This window comes from Ptychodera flava, chromosome 7 (assembly GCF_041260155.1).
Source record: "Ptychodera flava strain L36383 chromosome 7, AS_Pfla_20210202, whole genome shotgun sequence".
Taxonomy (NCBI): Eukaryota; Metazoa; Hemichordata; class Enteropneusta; family Ptychoderidae; genus Ptychodera; species Ptychodera flava.
In genome coordinates this window covers 25,931,015-25,944,869 of record NC_091934.1, presented here as the reverse complement: position 1 = coordinate 25,944,869, position 13,855 = coordinate 25,931,015, and the positions used below count along the sequence as shown (strand labels likewise).

At 39.1% G+C, this 13,855-nt stretch overlaps 1 protein-coding gene across 1 annotated transcript; it reads left to right on the top strand.

Moving 5' to 3' along the window:
- The first annotated feature begins 2,017 nt into the window (after positions 1 to 2,017).
- On the top strand, positions 2,018 to 7,108 carry LOC139137103 (uncharacterized). The gene is made up of 3 exons (XM_070705068.1): positions 2,018 to 2,388; positions 5,188 to 5,720; positions 6,282 to 7,108. Exons 1-2 carry the CDS (start codon positions 2,100 to 2,102, stop codon positions 5,670 to 5,672), a joined length of 774 nt encoding a protein of 257 aa, XP_070561169.1. The 5' UTR covers positions 2,018 to 2,099; the 3' UTR covers positions 5,673 to 5,720; positions 6,282 to 7,108.
- Positions 7,109 to 13,855: the final 6,747 nt, after the last annotated feature.

The window sequence follows — 13,855 nt, the reverse complement described above, 5'->3', positions numbered from 1 at the left end:
CTCAAACTTTTGCAATTCTTTTCTGATCTCCTACTTGTTGGGACTCATTTTAAAGCTCTTGGAGTGAGGAAAAAAATCTACAGTCTCAATTTTTCGGGGGTCGAAAATTATTTTTTGCTTCATAGAGTTAACACAGGATGGCGACCATAGTGAATTTCAACTATCGGTAAATATTAGGTAATTTGTTTCTCTAGTACCATCATTTTTGCGGTGAACCATACTTTTTTAATTTTTATTCGGTTAGACTCGGTTCAAGTCTGTGATTTGTGAATGTTTGAGTGGAGTGAACGCAATGATTTGTATTCTGCTTTCATGTGAAACGCGCGCGCGTGTGAGTGGACGCGATGACTGGAGTGAACGCGATGAGTGGAGTGAACGCTGTACTGTGAATCCGGCAGAAACTAACTCACTACTGCGCAGACTCAAACGTGACGCATTCAATCGCTGGGAAAACCTGGCTGAGCTGTCAAATAGGATAGGTTTCAGAGAAACTATTATAAATTTTTTTTTTAATTCACCGACTTGAACCCAGTCTATTATTTGGTGAGAGAATGATAGAAAGTTTCTTGAGGACAGTTTCAGAAAAAAAAAAGTTTAAATCCTTCACTTTCGAGGCAATAATAACTTAAAGGTAGTACACGCCTCGAAATTGTCTTTCCTAGACCAAACGTCTAACAATTCCCTTGACAAAAATGAGATGTCACCGGGCACATTTCGGTACCAAAGATACAGATAACCTAATATTTACTGATATTTCAAATTCAAAATGGCCGCTATCCCTGTGTTAACTCCATTGGGAAAATACAATTTTCATTTTCACAAATCTGAGATGATGAAAAATTCATGAACGTGTAGGCTTACTATAAGAGCTTCAAAATTACCCCTTCCATCTTTTCGTTACCGGTGAACCAGATCGTTCGAGTATCTGTCCCCGAGCAACTGACCGGGCTGTGTGGTAACATTGAACAATTAGTTAGATTTTTTTTCGAATATTCGAGAAGGCATGCGTTTGCAATTTTCGGCGGCTTTGATCAAATCCAGATGTATCTCTACACATTTCTAATACTTTGCAGCCTGTATGAAGCGATCAATTGACGTTCTTATTGTTTGTTGGGCAAACGAGAGACAGAGAGAGAGAGAGAGAGAGAGAGAGAGAGAGAGAGAGAGAAATATGGACAAAAAATGATGTGCATTAGTTAACTTTGTCTTGTTGGGGGTTTTTTGAGTCTCAGGAATGATTTAAGGATGACTAAACTATTTTTCAAAGAACAACATTATTCGTACACGTGTCATTTTCAATATTATTCTCATGCCAAGAAAAATAAAAAGTTTGTTTCTCATCATCGCGCGCGTCAATTCAGACCCGCCGCGTCAACCTTTTTTCTGCTCTTGAGGAAATAAAGTGAATGAAAATAAAAGCAAAAACTACGCGAGGATAGTGCATAACGTAGTGCTATATAAAACAGAACTGTAAACAAAATTGACTGACACTAACATTCCATTCAGAACTGTACACATATGCCACTTTTTAAACTGTGCATTGCTGCACAACAAACTTTATTTTTCTTGGCCTTATAAGAGTTTAACAGTTGCCAGTAAACACTAAATTTCCTATCCGGTTTTTTTTCTGTCCTACGGGAACACTTCTTTGAAAGAACACTGTCACGTGCATAATTGATACTTGTTTAACAAAAACAGCAAAAGCGCAGAAGCTAAGAACAGCGTCAACAACAGTCTGCCTTTTTTGATTACCGACACATATTCGAAGTCATATCTTTGAACACGTGTACACGTTCGAGTTGGAAACAAGATGCTGCGGAGATAGTGTATCGATTTCAAAGTCCCTTTTGTTTTGATTCAGGAGTTGGGTGCTTGTACATTTCCCCGGACGATGAGGAAACAACAATGTATCAATTTCCCTTTTGTTACACTCCAGGATGTTTGAAGTTGACATCACAAACTTTTGCGCGTCCCAGGCTTGTCCATTTCAGTTGACGTACTCGCTGAGAGTGGACAGTAGGCGCGGATCGTGAGCGAGTGATATCGACAACATATACCTTGCCATACTGTTTGCGTGTTATATCCACTCCTCGCTTATAATGGAGTCCAAAAGAGCACCCACTTGGCTCTGCCTGATGCTTTGCCTTTTGGTAGTGAATGTGGGGGTTGATTCCAAGCCGCTGAAACAAAGCGACGGCGATTCCCACGATCTCGACATTAAGGAGAGTCATCGCCATCGCTGGGACGGATGGACCGAACACGTGCTCAAGCTGCACTTCAAGTACATGGCCTTGCTTGACCTGATCAAGGAAAATATGCAAAAGTGCACAAATTATCCGAACGAAATGCAGTGTAGACCGGGGCGCACGAAGTACCTGCCAAACCTAGGTAAGGATGTTTGAAAATCATGCAGTGACTTGTTGCGGCCTCAGGGACAAAGTAATTAGGTTGGAAATTATTATTATAGTCTGAAGAAATGAGCGCATTGCTGTGAGAAAGGCATACACAGCGTGCAAAACACAGAATAAGGAGTGGAAATTTTGTTGATGAACTGAAAACGAAAGAATCAGTCTATATCAGCGTTTTGATATTTCGAGGGGACGAAAACCTTTATCGCTGGAGAAGTGTACTGCTTTAATCCTGACCAAAGGCGGGAAAGGTATTTATCGTCTACACAAAAACAGCTCTAGGCGTTTTAAATTTTGGGGGGTTTTTTGGGGGGGAGGAGGGGGGCGGCGCTTGGGGCAACTTTCCCAATTGAGCTCTATACCAACATTGAAATCATTACGTCGCCCCACCAGCACTACCTCTGAATTGATGTTTTTATGTAGTAGCTGCAATTGTATATAGGCCTGGGGGGACTGGACTGCATCGACTGTGTGGCTTGGGCCTCTGTCGTGCGGCTCGCGCGAAGCCCAACTTGATGTAGTATCAACACAGGCATGATGTGTAGGCCTAGTTTAATAGTTTATGCTACGTTCCGACGTTCTGATCTGATACGTCGTAGACTAGCCCCTACTTATAGCAAAACTCTAAACTAACAAGCGACCTAGCGGCCGATATAGCTCCGCTGTGTTTATGTAGAGAATAACAATTTTTGACACATGTTGATGAAGTAGGTGGAAATCTTTGATAGCTCAATGCAGTGGCCAGAAAAAAGTGGCTAAAATAGCTGCAAAAATACACGATAGAAGATTTCATTGTACTTTGAATATATCACATTGGATCATCCCTAAGAACATGTCAACCAAAGCTATCTGATAAGTAGTTTTTTGGAGAATAAAATTTTCTGACCAAAGATGGCAACAATTGCCCCAAAAAATAAAATTTGCAGATTTCATCATAATTTCAAAAGATCAAATTTAGTTCATCTATAGAAACCTGTATACCAAATTTCAAAGCTGTTGAACAGTACTTTTTGAGAAACAAATTTTTTACCAAAATGGAAAAATTGACCCAAAAATTCAAAATTGCAGATTTCATCATAATTTCAAAAAACATTACTTAGTTCATCTATAGAAACCTCTATACCAAATTTCAAAGCTATCAGATGAGTAGTTTTGGAAATACCGGTACACATTTTTTGACCAAAATTGGCAAAAAATTGCCCCCAAAATACAAAATTACAGATTTCATCAGAAATTCAATATATATTACTTAGCTCATCTGTAGAAACCTGTATACCAAATTTCAAAGCTATCAGACCAGTACTTTTTGAGAAACACATTTTTTGACCAAAAATGGCAAAAATTGCCCCAAAATTACAAAATTGCAGATTTCATCATAATTTCAATAAATATCATTAAGGTGATCTGTAGGAACCTGTATACCAAATCGCACAGCTATCAGATGAGTAGTTTTGGAAATACACATTTTTTGACCAAAAGTGGCAAAAATTGCCCCAAAAATACAAAATTGCAGATTTCATCATAATTTCAATAAATATCATTTAGTTCATCTGTAGGAACCTGTATACCAAGTTTCAAAGCTATCAGATGAGTACTTTTGGAAATACACATTTTTTGACCAAAAATGGCAAAAATTGCCCCAAAAATACAAAATTACAGATTTCATCAGAAATTCAATATATATTACTTAGTTCATCTATAGAAACCTGTATACCAAATTTCAAAACTATCAGACCAGTACTTTTGAGAAATTCATTTTTTGACCAAAAATTGCAAATTTCCATATTTCTGCACAATTTGAACAAATCTGAAATTGATCATCCCTAGGGACATATGTACCAAATATCAAAGCTATCTGACTGGTAGTTTTTGAGAAGATTTTTGAAGATTTTTTTACCAAAAATGACAAAAATTGCCTTAAAAATACAAATATGCAAATTTCACCACAATTTGAACAAATCTGACTGAAGTCACCCTAAGTAAACTGCATATCAAATTTCAAAGCAATCAGACAAGCTGTTTCAGAGAAGATTTTTTTACCAAAAACACCAAAAAATGCCCAAAAATACAAATATGCAAATTTCACTACGATTTGAACAAACTTAAGTGAGGTCACCCCAAGTGAGCTGCATATAAAATTTCAAAGCAATTGGACTTGTGGTTTCAGAGGAGAAGGCAATTGTTGACGGACGACGACGGACGACGACGACGACGGACGACGACGGAAAATCAACCTATTTGATAAGCTCCGCGTCGCTGACAGCGGAGCTAATAAAACTACCCAGCTCACATCACGCCTGCGAGTATCAACTGACATTGCATTACACAACTGAACGTTTTATGAGAAAAGTAATGTTTGTGTTTCAAACCTATTTAAGGAGAGTGGTTGTCGGAACTGCGCATGTGCAACTTTCTTGTTCACAAACAATGTATTTCATGCACTATATATAGATGCATCATGTCAAAAAAGCTGCGACATTTAAATTTTACGATGTACATTAAGACAAACATGTTTTCACTTTCATCAATCGCCAACGTAGCTTGGATACAGTGTTTATATTGGTCTTAGGGGTCCCTAGCGACCTTTGATCGCCGTTCCGACGACCACCGCCCTTTAACTTCAACATATTTCATTGTCTATTTTTTCGTATTGTTGCTCTGAAATTTAGATCGATGACTTACGATCCTTCTTCCGCCATGTTCATCAAGTCAACGCCCTCCCATTGATTGTGTCCTCAAAACGTCGACCATTATTCTCAGCTTAACGTTTAATTTTCAGCCGATGAAGACAGCGGTGTCTTATCATTTGATCTGAAAGAAGACGTATCAGGTAACTACATTTTGCAGTCAGCCGAACTGTACCTACACATTGTGACCAGCTTGCCCCTGTCAACGTCACCACATCTACTGATCGTCAGCCACGACACAGAGCAAATCTTAAAACTTTCCAGCAACTCTGAGAACAGGTCAGAGAGCGACTTGAAGATCGAACTTGATGTCACAGATGAGGCAATGCTGTTCCTCGAAGCCGGAACCGCTACCAGATTCAATTTCACCGTCGACGTTTCTGGAGATGTTACGGCCGTCCTAATTCTGAAGCTTGAGCGAGTCCTCGCTGAGCGCCCTCTAGTATTCGATTTGCTTTGGCCTTCGAAAAACGTGAGTGGCAAGGGATATGCAGAACATCACCACCACCATGGCAGTCCTCAAAGAGGGCTGTTTCCCAGGTTACCAGCCAACGCGTGTGCAGGAAACACAAAGTGAGAGTTGACTTCAGAGAGTTAGGGTATGATTGGATAATATCTCCTCACGGTGAGTGTCCCGGATGTAAAGTGATTTTGTTACATATTTCTTTACAAAGTACTGAAATATAGATGTCCAACATAGAACTACGTTCCCTCTGTGATCAAATGAAACAAAAACTGTTTGTTCATCTGGTAACAATGTTATGGTTCAAGAAATATCGTCAGTTCCAAGCGGTGGTGTTTTCTACATGATTTGACTTTTGAAAAAAAACGTTATGCATTCCAAGTTCTATGAAGAAAAACTCGCGAGCTAGATCATGACTCTGCAAATTTGTAAACAGACTTACATTTTACAAAGTTTTACGCGATTTTTATCGACTCAGTGATGTGAAATAGGAGCTATTCTAGTGATAATCTTAACAGATGGAAAGTTCTGTCAGATTCTTTGCTAATTCAAATTCATGTTCTTCAAGGCGAGGTGAAATAAGGCTATATTGATTATTGTATGAGAAGCCCTGTATATTTTGAATGCTGCTGAGTATACGTGCATGGGCTAGGAATAGAAATATTATCAATGTTTCCTTTTAATTAGGATCTCAAATATGCTGTATTTTTATTTGTATTACAGGTTTTGAAACCAGTCTGTGTATGGGTGTCTGTCCGTTTCCACTGGACTCATACCTCAACGCGACTGTCCACTCCACCATACAGGGTTTTATGAATGCACGCGATGCCCAGGTAGAGGGCGCTAGAGTTCCCCGGCCTTGCTGCGTACCGGATGCCATGTCACCCATCCCTCTGATCATCTGGGACGAGGAAGGAGACCTCACAGTTGCCGTTTATCCAGAGATGGTTGTTGAGTCTTGTGGTTGTCGCTAGTCACCAAGACTATTTGTGTGTAGTCTCTTCAGCGATTGGATAGTACAATGACTGTTCGTTTGCATGCATAATGAGCGAGCAGTCCACGGATTCCACACTTTGAAAAGGATTTCTTCTCGACAGTTTATTCTTCTGATTGGTGAAAATCTTTTGTACAAATCATGAAACCCTCCCGAAATAATTCCTGCTTGTTTATTGAGGAATGTTTGAGAACAACTTTATTATTGGATTTTTCAGCGTCTTAAAAGTATTGGACGATTTAAACAGCGGATGGATGATACGATAGATTTGTTCGAGTTTTCTGAAGAAGTTTCTGAACTTTCTTATTGTACGAGTTTACTAGATTAATCAAAGTGTTTCATGAAAATATTTAGATTTTCACTCAGTCTGCATAATCTCTTAGTACCAGAACCAATTAGCCAAAATGACAGCATAGTAACTGCTAGCCCTCACTGCTTGATGTATTTCTAGAGCAGATCTTTCTTTGAAAGTTTCATGTTTCAAGTATTTTCACTGCGTTTAGTAGTCACTTTATTATTGGAGATTTGACTTTTTCTACCTGTTTGATTTAATTTGCTAACTGTAATAATTATGAACATTAAACATTTTTGCTACTGTTTAATATGACTTCAGTCTCAAGCTCTTCAGATCTGTGAGCGTGTTACCTTTCATGGTATTTTTTTTTCTTCTTGACCAATTTACAAGACTAAACAATGCTTACAGACAGTAACAAGGGCAGGACCGTGGCTATATCTGTAAGTGGATCTAAGCACTTACATAGGGGTTCTGAAATTAATCAAGTGATGTCGAGTTTTGTCTCAAATTAACGGGTAGACTGACGAAGGACTAATTTGCTACATTTTTTGGTTGATGCAAACATCCTGAAATAGGGCCAGAATTCAACTCTTCTTATCAGTTCCAAGCGATGTGAATATCTTGTTTGCAGATGTCAAGCTCGAGAGATTTGTCCCACTTTTTGAGGGTTACCCCTAACAAGACTGAAGCCAGGGGGCCTGACAGAAAGCCCTTATTGAATGTAGCATCATGTACGTCCTTTAATCATTTTGTTACTGCCAGTAAAGTGAAAAAAATTAACCATGAGTTTCCAAATCTGTCAGAGTATTACCAAATATCCGTCTATACATCTGAATGACTGAAAATTCAGCACATCTCAACACATCCACTCAGTGAGTGTCCAATTGCCACGCCCGTGCACCAAAGGCTTAATAAACAACGCGATCCACTCAAACCGCTCAGATCAACGTGACAAATACGCCATCTGATGTGCGGTTAAGAGGAAATTCACCTGTTCCCATGCTACATTGTTCCACAAAACAGCTTATGCAAAGTACGACTCCCCTAAGCTGTCTTTTGTAATATCTGACGACCCTAACCGTGTTGTAAAACTAACCCCCCCTGATTTCCACTGAAACACCCGTCAAAATGACAACTCCCTGAGAGGGAATCACGATTACTAATTTCAATTTACTGTTAACGTAACGCTACTAGAGTTGACTTGTCGTCATCAAAGTTCTTTATGCCTTACTCAGGAATTTACCGGTTAAAGTCAAGGTCATCGCTACTTGTAACAACCATTCTTACTTTCATTTATTGATCAAAACGAGACTGGCCGATAGTAATACCGCGCAATAAGGGTTATTCGTAACTCAGAAATACAACTCATAGAGATAATGATGAAAGTTGGACCAATTTTAATGTAATCATCGTGTGAACTGACTGAGTAATGAAATTCTTCTACATTTCCACGGCCATTCTTTGATTCAAGGAGAAAAAACAGTCGGCCGAATAATGTCATGAAGTGTGAACTCAGAGACAAAAATAAAAATGTTCGCTCTTCACAAAACCAAGACGTTGAAATTTGCCCAAACTTGTCCACTTACAAAAGATCAGAAAAATATTGTAAACATTGCAGTTTCCAAAAAAGTCCCCGACTTGTATTCTACCTAAAAGGAATAATTGCCATATTTTTCATTGCATTGCAGGTTTTGAAACCAGTATGTGGGTATATGTCCATTTCATGAGACTCGTACCTGAGCGCCACTGTCCACTCCACCATACAGGAATGCACGCGATGACCAGGTAGAGGGCGCTAGAGTTCCCCCGGCCTTACTGTGTACCGCGAGATGTCGTGTCACCCTTTGCTTGACAGCCTGTTCAGTGATTGGATATTACCAAAACTGTCCATTTGCATTTATAATGAATACAGTCGATGGATGTTAGAGATGCTATGACAATGCTGCGTCTTTGTGAAAATCGTAGAATCGATTTTGAATAAATATTGGGAGATTTTAAATAATGCTGGAGAACTAATAACTAGATTGTTTCATTTTTTTAGAAACATATCTCACAATTTCAATGACAGTCAATCACTTGAAACATCGAGGATGCGTTAGTACCTGAGTTCTCTTGAGAATTTTTGTTGATTTTTTATGTTTGCTGGATTAATCAAAGTGTTTTATGGAAATGTTAAGCTGTTCTTCGTTCCATAGATTTCTATAAACATTTCCAATTTGCAGTATCGTTGCTGGCACTGCCCATCCATAACTAACGATATGGGATTTCATTCAAAGTTTCATGTTTCTCATGAAAAAAAAAGCATTTCTTCCGGTTGTCATAGTACCTCAAAATCTGATAAAACATTTATGCACAGTCCCTCTATAGAGGGACTGTGTTTTATGGAAGAACAGTTTCTGTCCAATTCATTATTATGTCTGTATGATTCGCACAAAGTAAATATTGGGGCCTCGCACTGTGCTCCAATATTTTCAAACCCCCTCCCCCGACACCAAGTTTTATTTTGTGTACCCCTTCAGTCCTCCTCTGTCGTCATCGTTGAACCATGGGGGTACTGTAATTCTCGCTTCTACCTCCATGGTTGAAAAGATGCTCGACCGGGATGGCAGTGCAATGACACCACGGGCACTTTCTAAATATACAGCGTGTGCAAGGTGAAAATGTCTCTAATTTCCTTAAGACAGGCAACTTTCTTGTTCAAATACAACATCAAGTTTTAGCAATGCTATATGATAATGGAACACTGGCCTAATGCCACTTGTGTGGCGTTCTCATAAACGATTTCCCTACACCAATTCATCAATATGCCGAAATGTAATGATTAAACACATTTTTTGTAAACAAAGGGTGCGACAATTAAATGTACAATCAAAGAATATTGCCGTATCTCTGAATCTGTTTTCAGTTTGATGAACATCAAAACTATGTAAACGATTGTGGAATGAAGTTTTCTAACGTGGAGAAAGCATGTAATTGGCATATGACGTAAAAATACTCACACGCCTAAGTATGCTTTAGGCATGAAGGTACAAGTAAGACGTACTTAATAATGAATACCGACTGATAGAAATACGGTGAATGGAATTCAACAAAATTCAATAATATATATTATTGCCTGAATACATGGGTTTATGTGCCCGAGAGCAGGTGACAATTTGCCCCGCCAGGAGGGCAAATTGTCTCCTGCTGCGAGGGCACATAAACCCATGTATTCAGGCAATAATATTTTTATTACATGCCTTTCACAGTTAACGCTATATGACATTTAGTTACATGCAGGGCATTTGCAAACAATTTTACCATTATCGAGCAGCATCAAACAGATTCTAACGAAAGTCAAAATAGTAGTGCGCGCATTGATATTTTACATCTAGCGTTAAGCGTCTACTTTGACATCGAAAACGTCGAAGGGCTTCACCGGACCGGGTAACTATGGAAACCGGTCAGTACATCGTTCACACGCCCGCTAACTCCCCGGATGTTCCTATTCGAATCAATGCACATATTTGCACTAACGCCGAGGCATGTAATAAATACCAGCCTGGCAAGCGATTGATGAAGAAAACATGCGCAACATATGGAACATTTGCAGAAATTTAACGATTTAGGCCGAGTTTAACCGATCGCGTCACCTGCTGTCTCTGAGCGTATCGACGCGCCAATGCTCGGTGTATGAGTGCATTAGAAAGGCGATCAAGTTATGCGTTTCTTAGAAATATATTATCAATTTCTTGGAAATTGCCTCCCTATCAGCATTGTTTATTTTACTGTTTAACCTCATCTGTCGATGAATTGGGTCTGGTTATGCACTGGTCTTGAACCTTCAACTTAAGGCTGCGTTCACAAATAGCGATTGGGGGAGGGGGCTGGCTGGAGGAATCGCGATTGAAATCTTTTTTTTTTTCCCCTCAATACCCTCAAAAAATTTCAAATGGCCCCTCTATATGATCAAAATTTTTCAAGTCCCCCCAACTATCACAAGCACGCATATTTGTAAAGGATGTGCGCGCAGACAAAATAAACACGTATTGCGCCATTCCGCTCACAGATGTTCAACATTACCTGTTATTAGTACTTTGTATAGTCATATTTCTAAGGAAAGTTTTAAATTGATTCATTTTTAAATGAATCAGTGAACTTTTTGGATTTATCAGTCTAAGCCAACTTGAGTTAATTTAAATCTGGCCAGGTCAATTGCTCCTGCCGAAGAGCACACAAAATGATGATCATGAGAGAGTATGCAAATTGTGAAGTCTGGCTAATTGCCATATTGTAAAAAACTGAGTTCAGTGACCTATCAAAAAATTGTTTCAAAAGTACAATACATATATGTATGAATTAGATGCTACTCAAAATTGACAATATTGGAAGGTTGAAGTATTCCATCAAATGTTTTAATCTCTCTGAAATTTTGGGTTTAATAATGGCAAATTTGGTCAAAAAATAAATAATTCCATCTCGTCACATATTTTTTCATTTCGTCTTTACTGTTCAAAGTTTTACTTTTGTATTATTTTATCACGTGAATATGAAAAGTTAGAAAATTGAACATGGTGACTATATCTTTTTTCTTTAATATTATTCTCGTATGCCAGTCTCCTGGTCTTCCATATGTGTTACTCTCTGGCCTAATCTTGTGTACAAGTATGTTTCACTGTCATGACCGTCATTTGACACAAACTCTTCTTCAACTACCATGTACATCAGAGTCAGAGCTATCTCTATCACTGCTCAGGTATGCAGTGACAGTGACACTGCAGTAGCAGGGTAGTATCTGATAGTGACACTGCCCGTAGGCAGTAGCTGTATTAACTTTGACAATTTTGACAATATTTTTGTTCAGTTTATACGACTACGTTCTTCTTCTACTCCCTACAGCATGTTGAACTGTACAGTATTCAGCTTGCTATCACAGCCCGTGTATGTGTACCATGCATTTGTATCACTGACAACTGACTGTCACTGATTAAATTACCACACCTAATACATATTTGTATATACAGGTTTTGTCGACAAACTAATGTTGTGTGTTTGATTATGCTGTAGGGAGACAGCAAATATACATAGAAATATTGCAAAAATCATCAACAGTTGCAGCTTCTGCCCTGTTACTAGGCTCGTTTGGTTTTTTATGACAAATCACGCGTTTAGATTTTTTCGAGATAAAAGTCATGAAATGTGACAAATGGTTCTAGATTTTGTTAAAAGAAGTTACAAAAGTAAGGAATTTTATCTCCTGCAAACGTTCATACAGCGCCACCTGTGGCGGGGGTCAAGAGGTCATCGTGTAGGCTTGTCCTATCCTCTTTTGCCCTGAGACGGTCCTCCAGGCAAGACTGCCATTTCGGCAGCTGGGCCCTATCTGAACTTTAACAACGCCCTCCTCCTCCCCTTTCCACTACATTTTACCATGTATGGATTTGTGTTTGGGCCCCACAAGATTGGGGCAAGATTAAATGAGTTACCTATGTAGGTGAATTCTTTGTTAGACTGTTAATTGGTCACCCATTTTGTGGCCCACTTTATGTATTTCACAGTTATGAGCATGTTAATCATTGTAAGGAAATTTGTTTGTGTGTCAGTTTATTGGTCACCAATTTTGTGGCCTAATTGATGTATCTCACCTTTACAACTTTATCACACGTATAAGTAGGTTAGTTATTGTAAGGTCACACGTTTTGTACTATGTTTGTGTGTCATCAATTAGTGGCCTGTTTGATGTATTTTACAGTTACAGTTTTTCATTAAATGGTCACCCATTTGGTGGCCCATTTCTCCCACAAAGACATGAGTTGGGTGTTCCTTGATTTGCCTATGTTGTTGCTGGCATGGGCACAGCATCACTACCAGTGATGTGGGGCCTTGTCCAGCATTGACAGCGTTTGCAGGGGATAAATGATTACTAACATTACAACAATTGGATGAGATAATAATGGTATTCATTTTCATTGAATTACCTACAAAAACTGGAATTTTGGAAAATGTAAAACATGAAAAGGAACCAAAAAATTTGCGAGTCCCCCTCTACTACCCAAAATGTTCGAATCCCCCCTGAATTCCTCCAGCCCCCCCCCCTTAACCATTTTGTGTGAACGCAGCCTAACAGTTTACAGAAATGGGATATAGAGTCCGAGCAACTGCACCGAGCAAATGCTCACAAAAGTTTTGACCTTGATCTGAAAGGGCGATAACCAAGTAAATCACAAGTAGCACAAGTACACACAGCCTAGAATTTTAGAATCTTCTGAAATTTATTTTCTCTATCTCCTTGATTGTGAGGAAATCACGTCACATTAGTTAATCAACCTTCCGGACTATCGAGAGCAAATAACTTGTCCACGGTCGAATTATTGAAGTTCATGACATCGTCAAGTGAACCAAAATTATGTTTCTCTTGAGTATTATCATGGTGTCTTGCGACAACTGCATCTAAAAATTGGTCTTAACATTTATCATGTTGTCTTGTGTATTGATCATGATGCTGTCGTCTGCATGTATACATTGTTGTCCTGGTTATTTAAAGGGAAACAGTCGTCGGAACTGCGCTCAAAGGTCGTAAGGGACCCATACGACCAATGTATTGGCAAATGAAGCAGACTTACATAAATTTGTGATATGAGCTGACATAGATGCTGTTGCATCAAGTGTAACACCAAGATCACGAACTACAGGGGATGAATGAACGCTAACTCCCCCAACCCGCAGACTACAAGCACGTGGTTGACCTCCATCACTAAATTTCGACGAGAATCTAATCACCTCAGTCTTCAAGTGCCATCATTCAGTGCCAACAAGTTGGCACACATCCACTGTCTGATTTCTTCGATACAGTTCTCAATTTTAGCTGTCGGTGTGGAGACACGAGAGCAAGTAATGTACAGTTGGGAGTCGTCAGCATAGAACATGGATTCTAAACCATGCTTTTCTATGATGTCCTCAAGGGGTGCTGTATACAAACTAAAAAGCACAGGTCCAATGACAGATCCCTGAGGAACACCACAGTCAAGC

Bases quoted from the DNA above. Each gene is read 5' to 3' on its own strand.
- LOC139137103 (XM_070705068.1), top strand. From the start codon at position 2,100: ATGGAGTCCAAAAGAGCACCCACTTGGCTCTGCCTGATGCTTTGCCTT. The intron at 2,389-5,187 runs GTAAGGATGTTT...TTTAATTTTCAG, and splicing joins GAAGTACCTGCCAAACCTAG to CCGATGAAGACAGCGGTGTC.